The sequence below is a fragment of the Hirundo rustica genome, chromosome 15 (genome assembly GCF_015227805.2).
Source record: "Hirundo rustica isolate bHirRus1 chromosome 15, bHirRus1.pri.v3, whole genome shotgun sequence".
Classification (NCBI taxonomy): Eukaryota; Metazoa; Chordata; class Aves; order Passeriformes; family Hirundinidae; genus Hirundo; species Hirundo rustica.
This window is the reverse complement of record NC_053464.1, coordinates 2131077-2148677: the sequence shown is the minus strand read 5'-3', so window position 1 is coordinate 2148677 and position 17601 is coordinate 2131077. Positions and strand designations below refer to the sequence as shown.

General features: G+C 60.4%; 1 protein-coding gene across 3 annotated transcripts; it reads left to right on the top strand.

The window, feature by feature from the left end:
* Positions 1-256: 256 nt before the first annotated feature.
* On the top strand, positions 257-16901 carry NLRC3 (NLR family CARD domain containing 3). Of its 3 annotated transcripts, XM_040079379.2 has the most exons (18): positions 299-416; positions 5665-5804; positions 7461-9204; positions 9774-9860; positions 10521-10604; positions 10814-10897; positions 11332-11415; positions 11524-11607; positions 12032-12115; positions 12861-12944; positions 13371-13454; positions 13556-13639; positions 13900-13983; positions 14455-14538; positions 14637-14720; positions 14906-14989; positions 15178-15261; positions 15711-16901. In XM_040079379.2, the coding sequence occupies exons 2-18, from the start codon at positions 5798-5800 to the stop codon at positions 15799-15801; spliced, it is 3021 nt and encodes a 1006-aa protein (XP_039935313.1). In that variant the 5' UTR covers positions 299-416; positions 5665-5797; the 3' UTR covers positions 15802-16901. The 3 variants fall into 3 exon arrangements, with proteins under 3 accessions (XP_039935312.1, XP_039935313.1, XP_058278603.1); XM_040079378.2 differs by lacking the exon at positions 5665-5804 and having other exon boundaries at positions 257-416; XM_058422620.1 differs by lacking the exon at positions 299-416 and having other exon boundaries at positions 5516-5804.
* Positions 16902-17601: the final 700 nt, after the last annotated feature.

Sequence of the window (17601 nt, the reverse complement as noted above, 5' to 3'; positions counted from 1 at the left end):
CGGGGGCCGGGCGCTGCCGGGTTTTGGCGGATCCCTCAGCCCGGTTCGCGGAGTCACCGGCCCCGCGCTGACAGGAAGGAAGATCAGCGAGACCCAGGGCAGGAAGGGGCGAGGAGCGAACGGAAAGAGACAAAAGCCACCGGGCTGGAACTGGCGGGGAGCGGCGGGGGAGCACGGAGCCACCTTCCCCCGGTGCTGCCCCGAGCATCGCCCCGCCCCGGGTGCCATCCCCGGCAGGGGACAGCGGCAAGGGTGGCTTCCACCTTCAACTCGAGAGCCCGTCGAGGAGGCAGCAGAGCCCCGGGGACAGAGAGCTGAGCGGGACGCGGAGGGGCTGCATCCTCCCGCCGCCACGAGGATGCCCGCGGCACCGCCCTGCTCACACAGAGACCTGCGGGAGGCGGCACCGGGCCGAGGTAGGGGCTCGGAGGGGCTCTGGAGGGGTGAGGGGAGAAGGGGAGAAGGGGAGAAGGGGAGGGGTCACTTGGCTCTCCCGCCTGGGGACAAGCTGCTGCAGAGCTGCTGCTGTGATGGCCGCGTGAAATGGAGCCGCTGGGCCAAGGCGGCAGCGCCGGGAGATGTAGGGCAGAGGGGCACGGCATGGCACGGCATGGCATGGCACAGATGGCATGGCATGGCATGGCATGGCACAGAATGACACGGCATGGCATGGCACAGATGGCACAGATGGCATGGCATGGCATGGCATGGCATGGCATGGCACAGAATGACACGGCATGGCACGGCATGGCATGGCATGGCCACCAGGCTGGCAGGAGTGGGTGGAGCCCAGAGTGCTGGAGGCGAGCCTGGCACCCCACAGGGGATCTGGCACACGTCACAAATTCTGTCCCCTTTCCTACTCTGCCTGCCAGGGCATGAAGGCAGCCACAGCCGGGCTGTCCTGCCTGCCCAAAGCCTTGTGCAGCAGATTTCCCTGCCCTTAGTGTCATTTGCTGAACTAATTAACTACCAAATCACGCAAAATCAACTCCAGGATAGACTCCAATAGAAAAGGAAGGGATTAGTGACACACTCACCTGTGGCATGGTGCAAAATTGCACCAAAGAGTGGGGCAGGGCCCCGGGGTGTCACAGGAGCTGGTTGGGGGCTGGAGCTCAGCCCTGCACACAGCTGGGCACAGAGCCCGGGCACCCTGAGCTGCCTCGGGGCATCAGACTTGATCCTGCTGTAATTTAGGCACCTTTGGGCACCGTGCGGCCCATAACTGTGGCACTGCTGGGGACAGAAGCTGCTGGAGCACAGGCTGGCTGCTGCCACCCTCCACATGGAAGAGTTATCCAAAGCCAGACAGGCGTCCTTGGGAGCCAGGGGACACCTCCCGCTCGCCAGGTTCATGTCGCACAAAATTTTCTCTCTGAAGAACTTGCAGCTGCTCCTTGGGATGCTTTGCAAGCCCAGAAGGGTTGTTCTGACCAAACCCGGAGGTTGCTGGGGCAGGTACCACATCCCTCAGCATCCCTGCATCCCTGGGGCTGCGGGAGTGACAGAGACGGGCTGGCAGCAGCTCCTGCCCAATTCTCCTGCTGATAGCCTGAGATCCCGGGTGTGAGAGGCAGAAGCTGTTTGCACATCTGTGGTAAAGCATCCTCGGGGCACGGCCAGCTCAGGAAATGCATCAGCCTTCACTCTGCCGCTTGTGAGGTGTGGCAGCAGTGCTCTGCAAGGGAGCTCCTCTCCAAAATTACCTTCATTTTTAGCTGTTTGGAATTGCCATAGATCGAATTTTCCTTTTTTTTCTGGTGGGATTTGGGATTGGCACCGCTGGCATCCAGCCCAGGAGCTTCATGGCCCCTCACCCCCTGTTTAACCCCTGCCGTGTCTGCGCCCTGTTCTTGGGGTTGGGGTTCAAGGAAACAAAAAGCCAAAACTCAGACCTGGAAGAGATTAAATCTGACATAAAATACATTCGGCGATAAATTTTGCTGGCATTAAATCCAGACCAAAAAATGTAAGTCATATGTAAACTCAGATAACTGAGTTACTTTCCAGTCTGCGAGCGTCACAATTGAGTAATAACGCAGAAGGTATTTTATAGCGTCCTTTAATTAGCAGAAATTAACGGTGCGAAATCTCTTCGATTCTGCCAAAAGGTGGCAGCCTGCATCTTGGCTTCGGGATTCGCTCAGCTCAGGGGGAACAGCTGGAGGCGTTGGCCTGGGAAATGTTTCCGTCTCCAGGCAGCTCGCCGACCTCCGAGGTGGGATCGGTTCAGGGTGGGCAGGAGAAATAACTAAAACAGCGCCGAAGGTGAGCGGGTGAAGGAGCCCGAGAGTCGCCGGAGGAAGCCAGAATGTTGGAATTGTTGGGAAGGGCTGGCGGGGGCAGGAGGGCAGCGCCGAGCCGGGGCTGAGCTCCCGGGGCTCGCTCACCCCAAACCGCAGAGCCCGGGGCATTGGCTGCGCCGAGAAACCCCGCTCCGGTGGCACATGGACGAGGAGATGGCCGGGCCGAGGTTTCTGCGTGTTTGGGACATGCAGCTGAGCTGGAGGGGCCACCTCCCACCTCCTGCAGGTGCTGCGGCCATTTTTATCTCGTATAAAATCTTTTAACCTTATCTAAATACTGCAGATCGGTCCGTTTTCGGATGTTTTCCATCTGTGGGTGCCTGCAGCCATCCAGGAGCTCTTGCCCAGCTCTTTGGTGCCTGTCTGATCTTGACACCCTCAGTAGGTCAGGTTTGAGCTGGGAAATCCCACTGGAGGTTCCAACCACCCCCTCCCCGCCATGCTGCTGGTGAATCTGCCCACGAGCCCCTGCAGGGGGACAATCACACATTTCCAGCTGCTGGGCGTCACCTGATGCCATCCTGGTGCTGCTGGGACAGCTCCTGGGCTGGCATGGTCCCAGGTCCCCAGCAGGTTCCCGAGGCACAGGGTGATGGATCTGTCGTGGGCAGGAGGAAGATGTGGGAGGCAGTAAATGCCTCTTGTCTCCAGACAGCTTCATGCTGCGCCACCTCAGCACTGTCCCTTCATCCTGGATTCCCTGGATCATGTTGGACTTCCAGGAGTGAAAGTGCCCGTACATAATTAGAGGCAGAGACGAGCAGGAGCAGCTTCATCCAGTTCTCCGGGGTTGGTGTCAGGAGTTTGAATCCTGGGACAGGATGGGCAGAGTGAAACCACAGCAGCTGTTTGGGAGAGGGCTGGCTGTGCACGTGGTGGGCACCTTCCAGCACGGGGCTTGTGGCTCCCAGCACTGATGGGTTTTGGGCAGGGACGCTCAGATGGGATGGAGAGATGGTGGTTTATGGGGATGGTGGGATTGGAGCTGCTGGAAGAGCACATTGGTGTTGTCTAAACATCCTTAGAGGAGAGGATTTTCTCCTGGGCCCCATTTTCCTCCCTGGGGCTTGCAGGTGCCGTTCACCACTTTGGCTGGGCAGCCTCCCACCCTCCAGCCCCTTCTCCCTGCTCCCCTGGGGACACAGGCAAGGCAGGGCAGACACAACCCTGTGTCCCTGCTCCTCTGCCTGCCGGGGGGACACTGTCCCTGCTGGATCCTGGCCAGGCAAAGCTGCACTCCCGGGATGTGCAGGATGGACACCTCGGGCAGCACCCATGGCCTGGGTCCCGCCCTGGACGCACCTGGATCTCTGTAGGGGTTATGGAGCTTGGCTTTGGCTGGCCCTTGCCCTTCAGACAGCTCTTGTGGGAGCTGCTAACACCCTCCAGCCACCCTGTGCACTCCTAGAGCTGCACCTGAAACTACTGGAACCAGAAAGAAGCTGCAGCCCCTGCATTATTTCTTCTGCTGCTTTATTCTCCCGGTGAGAGGCCTCTGCACGAGCTGGCCCATGGCTGCTGGTTTTTGAAGGAGCACCAGAGGACAGCATCAAACACTCTCTGGTGGTGGAGCAGTTTTCCCCCATCAAAGGGCCACGTTTCAGAGGAAGGGCTGCAGGGAACATCGCTGCCAGCAGCAAAACCCCCTTTCATTCCGGCTGTGTTCTGGCTTGCACGGCAAGGATCAGAGACAGACCTGGGGACTGCAAAGGCTTAATTGAACTTTCCAGTCCAGTTAGGGACGAGAACACATCAAAGGGTGAACAATTCACTGTGAATTGCTCGCCGAGCTCCTTTAATTGATGGTATCCTCATTGACCAGGGGGTGATGAGTAAGAGCTGCTGCTGGGGCCCCGCTGCTCCCAGAACGGAGAAAAGGCTTTGCTGTGGATCACCAGCACTGCCAGGGGCTCCTGGCCTCTGACACACTGGCCCCAGGGGCTCAGAGCTGGGCAGGCTTCCATCCTGAAGGGAAAGGCAGTGGGCTCAGACCCTGCTCCGACAGCACCTCCCAGCCCTGCAGGGGCTGTCAGGAACCACCTGGGCACCTGGGGCTTTGTCACCCAGCTCCTTCTGTCACTTACCTCGCTCTGTAGGACATGCCACCTGTCTCGATGGGACACCCAGCCGTGGTGTGTGAGGGACTCAGCCCTGGGGACACTGCCAGGTCCCTCCTGCAGCCCAGCACCTTCTGCAGTCTTCTGCTTCTGGTGGGAGAAATAAACCCCAGCACAGATCCCTGGGAGGGAGGATGAACAGAAGTTCTGAGCATCTTGGCCTCACACCACGGACCAGAAACTCTGCCAGGTCTTCCTGGTCCAGCTGCATCTGTGCTTCCTCCCAAGACGAGAAAGCTTCCCTGTTGCTGAGGCTGCATCAAAGCCCCCACATGTCCCCCTCAGGGGTGGGTTTGCCAAAGGCAAGGCTGTCTGTGGGCAGGCACCCCCTTGCAGAGCCTCTGACCAGCAGGGAGGGGTGCACATGGATCCAGAGCATCCTGTAGGCCAGGTGGAGGGGAGAAAAGATGCCAGGACACCGGCCCTGAGACACTGTGTGTGCACTGCTCCTGTGATCAGCCATCCCCTGGGGCCCAGGAGCTCCCACCTGGACACGGCCAGTGCCCGGAGATGACTTTGGGGCTGGTGGAGAGGCCACAGCACAGTGCCTCTAACACAGCTGGGAGCACTCTCAGGCACGGAGACATTTCCCTCTCCACCTCTGCTTGAAGAACAACAGGACTCTGAGCTGATACACTTCTTAAAAATAAACCCCGAGCCCTCAGCGTGGTTTGGCAGGGCTGAGGGGGAGGCAGCAGGTCGCTGCTCCTTCTCTGGGTGATGATTCAGAGCATCCTCCGAGCTCTGCAACAGGATGTGGTGCTGGCCACGCTCGGCAAGCCCTGACGGAGGCTCTGGATGGGGCCAAGGTGGGTTTGAAACCAAAACAAGCTCTTCATCCCTCCGCCTGCCGCCTCACAACTTCCTTCACAACACAGAGAAGAAGAATGTGCGAGCGGCTGCCAGCCCTGGTGACAGCGGTGACACTGGGGCGCTCCCCAGGTGAGCCGCAGGTGGCACAGGGGCATTGTCAGGGCAATTACTGCATCTCTGCGCCTCAGAAAGCTCCCGGTGCCAGTGCTGCTGGTGAAGGCACCAAGCGTGTGGCACTTGAGGTCTGGGCCAAGCTGCTGCGGTGTGGAGGGCGCAGCTGTGCCCGTGCCAGGTCTGCCGTGATGGGGACGCTGTCTCAGCCAAAAGCTGATGAACGAACCCCTGCGACCACACTCAGCACCAGCACAGCTCACGGCGGGCTCCCTCCCACGCTGCTCCTGATGCTTCTCCTCTTCTTCCACCAGGGACATGGACAGGGGCTGAGGAGCCCCGGGGGGTGCTGTGAGCTGGCCAGGGGGACACGGGGTGGCCCATGGGACGCTGCTGCCACCACAGCGCTCCTCACCCAGAGACCGCCCATGTCACGGGAGGCCTCTGATGGAAGGTGAGTGGTGCTTGGGCAGATCTATAGCTTCAGGAGAGTTCTGGGGTCAGAAATGGGATGAGGTGGGGCACCAAGGTGCGAGCAGATCCAAGGCAGTGCTGCACTGGCACCGGAGGAACGGCTGGCTCTGGAGAGAAATGATCTTGCTCAGACTTTTTTCTGTGCATGGGTTTGGATTCCAGGAGAAAACACCATCTCATGATCGTGCTCTTCAGTCTCTTTGGCTCTAATTTCCGTAGCTGCTGCCCTGACCTAGCAGCTCCTTACAAAGCCTCCTGCCAGGGCTTTGGGATGGCATCACAGCAAGGAGGGCTTGGGCAGGGCACTCTGGAGGGCTCCAGCTCATCCTTCAGAGTCAGAAGCAATTCTGCACCGCTGCCTTTCCCTGTCACCCCTCGCCCACATTCCCAGGGCCGGTCCAGGACCCAGCTGCCCCTCTGTCCTGTCCTGCAGGGGCCTGGATCCACGGCACCGCAGGCAGCTGGCCAGGTCCATCTCCCCGCAGTTCCTGGAGGACATCATCTCCCAGCTGCGCAGGCTGGAGCTCCTGACGGCCCAGGAGGCTGCCAGGGCGCAGGCAGCGAGCCCCCTGCCCCAGCAGGGGAGGGCCGTGGTGGATGTCCTGGCTGGCAAGGGCAGCCAGCGCCTGCAGAGCTTCATCCAGACCTGCAGCTCGCAGCTCCACCTGCACATCCCGGTCTGTGGCCGGCAGCCCAGCCAGGGGGGCTGCACACACAGCCTGGTGCTTGCTGGAGCACCCTGAGGTGTGCACAGAGCCCGGGTGGTGGCAGCTCTGCCGTGGTGGTGCCACCTCAGGGACGCCGCTGGGGAAGGGCACAGCCAGGGGTGACAAGGGCTCTCTGGCAGGTGTGAGGGACCTTCCTCACTGCCCTCTGCTCACCGCTCTGGGCAGCCCGAGGAGCTTTTAATGGCCTCGATGTCCAGATGACACCAGCCGGTCCCAGTGCCAGGCTGGGAACAGGAGAAGGACGGCTGACCCTGACCCCGTCCGCTGGTGGCTGCCCCAGTTTCAGGCTCTCTCTGACCCTCCTGCCAGGAGAGGTTTCCCTGGTTTCCCTCCTGGCTGGAAGGCTCCAGCCTCGGCTGGTGTCTGCTCTGAATCTCTCACACCATTATCCCCTGCTTGTCCAGCCTTCGCTGGAGGGTTTTATTCCTCTGTGATACCTGCGCCAGGTGAGCAGGACAAGTCCAGAGGTGGCCACCAGGCTCAGCCAGGAGTCCAGTTCATCAGAGAGTCCATGGCAATGAGGCAGGAATGAAGTCAAGTTGGGAAGTCGATTGAGAGGTCAGGGTCAGGTCCAGCAAGGGCAAATCGGGTTCAGACACAGTCCAGTGGCCACCAGGCAAGGGCAGAGCAGTGAGGTCCAGGACCAAGATCTAGCTCCAACAACACAGCTATGGCTGAGGCTGAAGGCCCAGGGCTGCCCTGAAAGGGGCTCCTGGACTGACTGTGATGCTGATCAGGGCCCTTTAGGCCTACTGGTGCCCTCTGAGCCCTGCCATCCGTCCCACCAGGACGTAAGGGCTCCATGAGGTTTCCCTCTGCATGGGCACGGCAGAAAAGTGGAGCAGCTTCTGTCATTTGCCTTTGTGGTTCCTCCTCTTCCTCCTCACCTGTTTCATTTCTCTGTGCAGAACCCGTAGTGCAGAAGCACCTGGAGAGCTTCCAGAGCTCCTGTGGGAATGGCCTGGAGACGGGAGCCCTGCAGCGCCTCACCAACCTGCTGCTGGTGGAGGGCCTGAGAGACATCCAGCAGAAGGAGCACGACATCCTGCAGGTCGAAACCACCAAAGGCCTGCCAAACACATCCAAGAGCATCCCCCTGGAGAAGCTGTTCCTGCCCCTCTCCAAAGTCAGCATCCCCCCTCGGATCTCAGTCACCATCGGCGTGGCCGGGGTTGGCAAGAGCACTCTGGTGAAGCTGTTTGTCTGCGGCTGGGCAAGGGGGGAGATCTACAGGGACACGGTGTTTGTGCTGCCCCTCACCTTCCGCGAGCTCAACACCTACGAGAAGCTCTCTGCTGAGCGCCTCATCTGCTCGGCCTTCCCTCACATCACCGAGCCCGGCTGCATCTCGGCCGGAGCCGCCCGCACCCTGCTCATCCTCGACGGCCTGGACGAGTTCAAGACCCCCTTGGATTTTTCCAACGCAGTGGTTTGCACCGATCCCAAAAAGGAGGTCCAGGTGGACAACCTGATCACCAACATTATAAGGGGAAACCTGCTGCAGGAGGCCTCTGTGTGGGTGACGTCGCGGCCGGCGGCGGCCGGGCAGATCCCCAGCGGGCTGGTGGACAGGATGACGGAAATCCGAGGGTTTGGGGATGCAGAGATGAAAGACTTCTTGGACCAGATGTTCCTGGACAACAGAGACCTGTCCAGCCAAGTCCTGCAGCACATCAGGGCTAACAGGCCGCTACACGTCCTGTGCACCATTCCCGGCTTTTGCTGGATTTCTGCTTCCTCGATCGCTTATTTCCTGAAACACAGCAGCGATCAATCCCAAGAAGCACCCGTGGTCCCCAGGACCCTGTCAGAAATCTACTCCTATTATTTTAAAATGGCCCTGAGCGGTGACTGGCTGGAAAAGCCGAGAGAAACCCTCAGGACTGAGCAGGCTGTGAACACCGGCAAGAAGCTGGTGGGCAGCCTGGGCAGGCTGGCCTTTTACGGGCTGCTGCGGAAGAAACACGTGTTCTACGAGCAGGACATGAAGGCCTACGGCATGGACCCGTCCCTGCTGCACAGCAGCCTCTCCACCCGCCTCCTGCTCAAGGAGGACCTGCAGGCCTCCACAGCCTACTACTTCTCCCACTTAACCACCCAGGAGTTCCTGGCGGCTCTTTATTACTACACGGCGGCCAAGCGGGCCATCTTCGACCTCTTCGCCGAGAGCGGCATGTCCTGGCCCAAGCTGGGCTTCCTCAGCCACTTCAGGAGCGCCGTTCAGAGGGCGCTGCAGGCCGAGGACAGGCAGCTGGACGTCTTCATCCGCTTCCTCTCGGGGCTCCTGTCCCCGCGCGTGAACAAGCTGCTGTCGGGGTGGCTGCTGGCGAAGGACGAGCACGGCGGGTTCAGGAGCCAGGCCATCGGCGTCCTGCAGGGCTGCCTGAACGCCGAGCTCGCCGCGTCCTCGCGCGCCGTCAACGCCGTGCGCTGCCTGCACGAGATGCAGCACACGGACACGGCCAAGGCGGTGGAGGAGGCCATGAGGAGCGAGAGCTTGGCCGGGATGCTCACCCCCATCAACTGCTCTGCCCTGGCTTATCTCCTGCAGGTCTCGGACGTCTGCCTGGAGGAGACGAACCTCTCCAACTGCCTCACCTACAATGTCTGTAAGAGCCTGCTCTCCCAGCTCCTCTTCTGCCACAACCTCAGGTGAGTCCTCGTGGGATTGCACTGGGAGGAGTGAGGAGAGATGCCAGGTTGTGACTGTGGAATCACGGCACGGTTTGGGTGGGAAGGGACCTCAAAGCCCATCCAGTGCCACCCCCTGCCATGCACAGGGACACCTTCCACTGTCCCAGGCTGCTCCAAGGCCTCTCCAACCTGGCCTTGGACACTGCCAGGGATCCAGGAGCAGCCACAGCTGCTCTGGGCACCCTGTGCCAGGGCCTGCCCACCCTCACAGGGAAGAATTTCCTCCTAACTTCTAATCTAAATCTCTCCTCTTTTAGTTTAATCCTGTTCCCCGTTGTAAGTCCCCTCTAAGTACTGGAGGCTGCAATGAGTTCTTTCTCCTCTCACAATCCCGGGTGTCAGTGGAGATGTGGGTGCACCAAATGCTGTCCACCTGCAGAGAGCTGCCCTGGGGGTGGCCCTGGGTCAGCTCCGCTTCTCTCCTTGAGCTTCTGCACCTGGGGCAGGCAGATGCCATGGGAGGATCATCCTTTCTCCACTTTGTCCCCCAAACCCTTGCTCTTGCTCTTTCCTTGTGTCTGCTGCAGGCTGGACAATAACCAGTTTAAGGATGATGTGATGGAGCTGCTGGGCAGTGTGCTGAGTGTGAAGGACTGCCAGATCCAGAGGCTCAGGTAGGACCTGGCCCAGGGCAGATGGGATGTCCTGGAGATGCAGCACGGGGCTGGGGGCACCGCAAAACCAGGGTGAGGGTCCCCCAGGAATGTCTCTCCACCGGTTCCCCGGGATGCCTAATGACAAGGACAGCCCCCCACGATCCCCTGTGCCCAGGCACAGTGACCTCACCCCAAGGCTGTCTTGTCCAGTCTTCCTGGAACAGCTGCCTCCTCACTGTTCCTAAAAAAAATGTCAATAAATCCGTGGGTTATCCCAACAAACCACTTCCCAAGGTCACAGCAGACCGCTGGACACTCGAGGCTCTGCATCCATGGAGGGGACAGGCTCCTGGCCCCTACACAGGGAGATGCCTCATTCCAGACAGATGGGTTCCCACTCTCCCTACCTCCTGCTCCTTCTCAAGGCAGCAGAGTTCCCCATGCTGCCATCTGAGCTCCTTTATAGGACACAAATGGATTTTGTGTCCAGAAACGGCGTCCTTGCAGTCCCTGATGTCCACCCCAGGACAACATCCATCACTTTGGCAGTACCATGAACCAAATGCTCCCCGTGGCTCTTCTCTGCTCACCATCCCAGCTGTGTCCTGGGACATGCCAGGGGCTGTGAAAGTCTCCTTTTCCTCTGGAAAAACACCCAGTTTTCCTTTTCCTGGGCAGCTTGGCAGAAAATCAGATCAGCAACAAGGGAGCCAAAGCTCTGGCCAGGTCGCTGCTGGTGAACAGGAGCCTGATGGTGCTGGAGTGAGTGTTCCCCCTTCCCCAGCTCACATTCCCACTGGGAACCAGGGCAGGACTGGATCCCACCCGGCCTGGAGGGCCTCCAGCCCCTAAAGCCACCACCACAAGCTGCTGCCCTGATGTCCCACCTCAGCAGCACCATGTGGAGGCTTAAACCAGGCTTTGCCAGTCCAGCTTTGCTAACCTGGGCTTTTCTGCCTGTCCCACCCCAGCCTGCGGAGCAACTCCATCGGCCCCACTGGAGCAAAAGCCCTGGCTGATGCCCTGAAAAAAAACCAAACGCTGCTCTCCCTGAAGTAAGTGTCAGCTCCTGTAGCACCTCCTGGAGCAGATCCCTGGGGCAGCCCCCTTCCATCCCTCCTGGCTTTCCCAGGCTCCAAGGGGCAGCACATGGGGACACCCTGGGCACACCCTGGGCAGTGAACGAGTGCAGCTGGCACAGACCCAGGCACTGGGGCAGCCCTGGGCCAGGACGCTGGGATTGTCCTGCTCTTGGCTTCAGTGCGTTGAGCTTGAGGTCCTCTCTGTGCATGGGAGCTCCCAGGGTGCTGTTTCATGGAAGAAGGAACATCCCAAGGGAGAGGGGCGAATGAGACTCCTGGTCAGGGAAGCCTGGGGGCCAGACCCCTTTCTCCAGCCAGGGATAAGGGCAAGCAAAGCCCAGGGCAGGTGGCCACTGCCCTGCAGCCCTGCACAGCCCCTGGCCCTGCTTCACTCGTGTCTCCCACAGCCTCCAGCACAACTCCATCAAGGAGGACGGGGCCACCTTCCTGGCCGAGGCCCTGCTGACCAACCACAGGCTGGTGACCCTGCAGTGAGTGACCAGGACGTGGCGTCCCCCCTCCGGCCACCCAGCAGGCTGCGGTGCCACCGGTGGGGATGTGGCACCCGGCACTCACGGGTGCCCTCCTCGCTTTTGCAGCCTGCAGAAAAACGCCATCGGAGCCCAGGGCGCCCGGAAAATCGCAGAGGCGCTGAAGCAGAACTGCAGCCTGAGGGAGCTGATGTGAGCACGGCGTGAGGTGGAGGGATGGCAGTGCCACATCTCCCGGGATGGGAGGGAGGAATGGCAGGAAAGGGGCGTGTGACAGGCAGCAGGGACACTGCTGGCTCTGCCCAGGAGGGCTGGTGTGGATAGGGAGAGCAGGGCCTTGGGAGCAGCCCTGTGGAGATGCTCTCTGTATCTCTACGGATGCAGGCAGCCACATAGAGGAAGGAGAAGCTATCTCCCCTCTGGCAGAGGGAAGCAGCAGGGCTCCAGGCCCTGGGGAAACATTAAAAGCTATTCCAGCTCAAACCAGCCACGAGAACAGAGGTGTACGTAGGTGGGAAATGAGGTGGCAGCAAGTTCATGCTCTTTGCTGCAGCAGGAACAGCCTGGGGGAGGTGAATCCCTTGCTGGCAGTTCCAAGTCTCCTCTTGTGTCTCAGACTCTCGAGCAACTCGGTGGGAGACAACGGCTCCATTGCCTTGGCTGAAGCTCTGAGGGTGAACCACAGCCTGCAAAGCCTTGAGTAAGTTCCCCCTCTGTGCCTAGACTCCTTGACAACAGAGCCCAGCCTCCTCCTTCCAGCAAAATCTGCCGCCCCTCAAGCCCTCAGCCCCTCCCCATGTCTGTCCCACTCCACATTCCCTGGATGTGCAGGCTGGAGCACGATGTGGCAGCTCCAGCAGCAGCCAGGCCGGTCCTGCCTGCACCAAGGGGTACTGGCAGAATTAATCCTAAACCCAGAGATGAGTTTTTATTCCGGCTTGGAGAAAATCAGTAGCTTTGGGTGCTCTCTCTCTCAAAAGCGTTAGGAATTGGCCAAGGAGGGAGGTAAGGAGCTGGAGCCTGGCAGAGTCAGGCTGGAATGGTGCAACCTTCATTCCCCGTGGAACAGCACCTGGAGAGGAGGGCTGATGGCTCCTGGTGATGAGTGGCTGTGCCCTGGTTCTGTCCCTGTGACCAGGATCCCAAACCCATGGGAGCCACACTCCCAGCTGAGCCAGCAGCCACAGTGACAGACAGGTGGGGACAAGGCTGCCAAACCCTGTCCCCTCTGCCTGCGGGGGCTGGTGCTGCCATGGTGAGCAGGAATGGCTGATCCCGCTGGATGCTCCAGTGTTGGTCCTTCTGCCTTGGCTGTCACTGTTCCCTGTGGTTGGGAGATGACTTTTATCTCAGTGAAATGGGCACTTCCCACCCCAAACACGACCCTGCAGCCCACCTGTAATGCCAAGACTGGCCCATCCTCACACCTTCCCCGTTTGTCTCAGTCTCCAGAGCAACTCCATCAGCAGCACAGGGGTCACGGCGCTGACAGCAGCTCTCTGCTCCAACAAGGGACTCCTCAGCCTCAAGTAAGTGACAGTCCCTCCAGCCACCCTGGCCAAAAGCTGCTGCTGGGACCTGGGAGCTTTTCAGCAGCCTGGGCTTGTGCCTGGCTGTTTCCACAAGTGCTCTGAGATGCTGAAAGTAGCTTTGGTCCCTCCTCCAGCTGTGAGGAACTTCTCTCCATCTTTATTTTTCTCCCTTTGGGACAATATTCATTCAGCCACGTCTTGGAATGAAAGGATTGCAGCAGGGATGGGAGGCTGGCCAAAAGCCCTGATGGGCCACCAGTGCCCACAGGAAACAGGGAATGGAGCTGCAGGAGCTGATGGGGGTGGTCTCAGACAAACTGCTCTACTTGATCGATGGCCTCAGCCCCAGAGCAGGAGGCGAAGGGGGCACTGGGGGATCCAGCCCTGCCCTGGCTGCTCCTCCCCAGCCGTGTCTTTCCCCAGCCTCCGGGAGAACTCCATCAGCAAGGAGGGTGGCCCTGCCATCGCCCGTGCCCTGCGGAGCAACAGCACTCTCAGGAAGCTGGAGTAAGTCCCATGGGCCCCAGGAGGGCCCCCAGACCACCCTGTGGTGTCCCTGGAGCTGTCCTCAACTTTTCGTGTGTGACTGGAGTCCTCTGTCCTGGCAGCCTGGCGGCCAACCTGCTGCACGATGACGGGGGCAAGGCCATCGCTTTGGCCATCCAGGAGAACCGGGCACTCACGTCCCTGCAGTGAGTTTCCCTCTGCCAGGGGCTGGGTCTGAAGCCCCTTCAATGGACAAGGGCAGGGACACTGCTCCTGGCCCTCAGCCCCTCCAGGCTGTGACAGTGGCACCCCTGGGCCACCCTCCTTGAGAGGGGTGCTGTGACATCCTGGATGAGCCCACGGGGTCCTGCACATCCACGGATGGGTGCAGATGTGTGTGGAGCCTGGATGGATCAGGGCACGCTCACAGCCCAAGGCTTCACCTCTCATTTTCTCCTGTTTGCAGCTTGCAGTGGAACTTCATCCAGGCCAAAACAGCCATGGCCCTGGCACAAGCACTACAGTCCAACAGCAGCCTGGCCAGCCTCGAGTAAGTGAGACGTGGGTGCATGGGTCCTGGGCCCTACTGGAAGGGCTCTTAAAGCTCATCCAGATTCACCCTTGCCATGGGCAGGACACCTTCCACTGTCCCAGGTCCCTCCAAGCCCTGTCCAACTTGGCCTTGGAAAATTCCAGGGATCCAGGGGCACCCTGTGCCAGGGCCTCACCACCTCATTCTTCCCAATATCCCATCTATCCCTGTCCTCTGACCGTGGGAATCCATTCCCTGTGTCCTGTCCCTGCAAACCCTTGTCCCAAGTCCCTCTCCAGAGCTTCTGGAGTCCCTTTAGGTCCTGGAAATCTGCTGTGTCCCCACTGTGTGTCCCTGGCTGGGGATGCTCTAAATGCCTTGTGGCCCAGGAGTTCCCCCAAGCCATCTGGGACTCCTGGCCCTGTGCTGGCTGTCCTGTCCCTGCTCCTGGCTCCCGGGCCAGGGGCACACGCAGCACTCGTGTTCCAGCCTGCAGGAGAACGCCATCGGAGACGAGGGAATGGCCGCGCTCTCCGCCGCGCTGAAGGTCAACACCACCCTGGCAGATCTCCAGTGAGTATCCAGGGCCCTGGCGTCACAGCCTAATTATCCTAATTAACACACCACGGCCACCTCAGGACACGTGCTGAAGGGTCCCTGTTCCCTTGCAGCCTGCAAGTGGCTTCAGTTGGCGCGGCCGGTGCCCAGGCCCTGGCAGAAGCCTTGATGGTCAACAAGAGCCTGCAGATCCTGGAGTAAGTGCTCCGTGGGGCCACCAAGCGCCCGCGGCAGTGTCCCATCCCCGGGGTGTCTGAGAGCCTCCCCTTGGCTCAGCACCGCTCCTGCCCTGTCCCTGGCCCCGCTGTGCGCGGTCCCTTCTCCCCTCGTCCCGTCCGAGGCCGCCCCAGCTGTCCCTGCTCACCGCTGCCGTTCTTCGCAGCCTGCGCGGAAACTCCCTGGGCTTGGCGGGGGCCAAGGCCGTGGCCAGCGCGCTGAGGGTGAACCGCAGCCTCCGCCGGCTCAGGTGAGACTGGCACTGAGGGCCGGGCCAGGAGCCGCCTTTCCAGGCATTCCCTGAGGGAAGAGCGCCGGTGTGACGGCCGAGCCAGCGGTTCTCAGAAGGGCAAACCCCGAGCGCGGGGCTTTTTCCCCGTTCCCTGCCGGTGGCCGCATGTCCCTGGCTGGTGCTGTCTGACCCTCCTGCCCCCGCAGCCTGCAGGAAAACTCCCTGGGCATGGACGGAGCCATCTGCATCGCTACGGCCCTGCGGGGCAACCACGGCCTCACCTACGTCAAGTAAGCGCCGGCCGCAGGGGGTGGGCAAGGCGGGGAGACCACGGGAACCATCCAGGGCCCTTCCGCACGGCCAGCACCGCCCATCGCTGCCTGCCCACGGGCCCGGGCCGGCCCGTGCTCCTCCCGCCCTCCCCGCACAGCTCCGCACCCCTCGGCTCCTCTCCAGGGATGCCCCTGGGCCAAAGAACCACCTCCAAAGACAAATACTCTCCGAAACGTTCCTGGGGAGAAGTGGCTCAGCCGCTCCAGCTGTTCAGGGCTGTCTCCAGCTCCTCACTTGGCTGCCCGGGGCTCTCAAACCCAGAGCGCCCTTGAGCAGGGTCCTGCACGGACTGCGGCGGGCACGGGAGGTGCCGGATGCTGGTGCAAGGCCGGGCAGCATCTCCCGTCCCCACCGAGGGTCCTGCTGTGCCTCGTGGCCCAGCCTGAGCTCCTCTCTTTGCTCCCAGCCTGCAGGGGAATCGCATCGGGCAGTCGGGAGCCAAGATGATCTCGGACACCATCCGGACAAACGCGCCCGACTGCGTCGTGGACGTGTGAGGGGCCTGGAGCCAGCGGGCCCGGGGGGACCTGGCCTGGGGGACCGCAGGAGCTCCTTGGTGCCCATCTCTGGGATGAGAACTGGGGTGAGGAAAGCTCCCGAGTTCCTGGCACAGCCCAGAAGGACCGAGGGTGTCGGATCAGGAGTGCAGGAGGCTCAAGACTCGTGTTGAAAGCTGAGGGATGCGTATGCCCGTGTCTGTGTTCACCCGGGGCCTGGAGGAGCTTCAAGGAATGAGGGAAACGCAAAAAGGAGTGAGGAGGAGCAGATGGCACATGCCAGACTTTGATTTTGTGGGTTATTTATCTGCTGGTGGCATCAACTCCTCCTGTGATCTCCCCGGTGCTTTGTCACCCCTGGCTAAGAACAGCGCAGTCCTGCAGGGTCCCCCTGGAACCCCAGATGGACACGAGGGATTTGCTGCTGCCCTGCTCAGATGGGAGCGGTGCTGTGGACCTGGGCACCTCCAGCAGGTCCTGGCTGTGGCTGTGCCCTCAGTAACAGGCTGGTGCTGGCCAGACACACCTGAAGTGTTTGGTAGAGCTGTTCTCTATCGAAGAGAGAGGTAACTCAAAGCATGGGAGTGGAACCATCTAGAAAGACCTTGGAAAATAAAGAGTCCTCAGGAAAATGGAAGAGTAGGAGGGTGGATGCAAGAGGAACTGCACTGCCCGAGGGTGGGCTGTCTGCAGCACATGCTGGTGCTGCACCAGGACTGCCTCAGCTCAAAGTTCTCCCTCTCAGCTTCAGGCTGGAGCTCTTGGATCTCCCGCTGTTGTCAGGTGTTCTGTGACCTTGGGATATGACTCCCCAATATCCCAGCTGCAGGGTCCGTCCCTAGCAGGTCACCTTTTGAGCAGGAGAGCAAAGGTGGTGCCTTTGTGCACGTGGCAGAGACCCAGGGACTCTCCAGCGGTTTGCAGGTGACCCAGCAGCCAAACTGAACCCCTGGAGTCCCCTGAAGCCACTGTCCCCAGCCCAGCAAGGACACGCTGCCACACTCAGGGCAGCCACTGCAGGGACCTGGGGCTGATCCCAGAAACACCGGGCTGAGCTCTGGAGATGGAAATACTTGGGAATAAATTATCCTGGATGAGAAGATGCCTCGTGCAGCCTCGTTCTTGCACTGCAGGACATTTGGGACGCTGAAAGCTCAGTTCACTGGCACAAGCTGCTGCAGCAGCAGCAGGGGCTTTGCCAAAAGCCTGCTGGCTGTGCTGGAGGCTAGGTGGCAGTGCTGCCTGGAGAGAGAAGCTCTGGCTCTGTGCACGCCAGGTATGGAGTCACTTTTCCATCTGGGCCTACACTACAGGAAATAGAAAACTGTGCCTCAAACTGCAGCCCAGACTGGGAGACTGGGCTTGGTCCCGGGGCTCAGATCATCACAGAATGGTTTGGGTTGGAGGGAATCTCAAAGCCCATCCATTCCCACCGTGGGCAGGGACACATTCCTCCAAGCCCCAGTGTCCAACCCAGCCTTGGACACTGCCAGGGATCCAGGGGCAGCCACAGCTGCTCTGGGCACCCTGTGCCAGGCCCTGCCCACCCTCCCAGGGAACAATTCCTGCCCAATCTCCCATCCAGCCCTGCCCTCTGGCACTGGAAGCCATTCCCTGTGTCCTGTCCCTCCAGCCCTTGTCCCCAGTCCCTCTGCAGCTCTCCTGGAGCCCCTTTAGGCCCTGGCAGGGGCTCTGAGCTCTCCCTGGAGCCTTCTCCAGTTTTAACTCCACTCCTTCAGTCTACCTGGTGCTGCTCTTTGTGCAGACAAGCTCTTGATTAAATAAAGGGTATGTTTAGGA

Coding starts and splice junctions, on each gene's coding strand:
- NLRC3 (XM_040079378.2), top strand. CDS start 359: ATGCCCGCGGCACCGCCCTGCTCACACAGAGACCTGCGGGAGGCGGCA. Junction 12,945..13,370: donor AAGGGACTCCTCAGCCTCAA/GTAAGTGACAGT, acceptor GTCTTTCCCCAG/CCTCCGGGAGAACTCCATCA. Junction 14,721..14,905: donor AAGAGCCTGCAGATCCTGGA/GTAAGTGCTCCG, acceptor CGTTCTTCGCAG/CCTGCGCGGAAACTCCCTGG.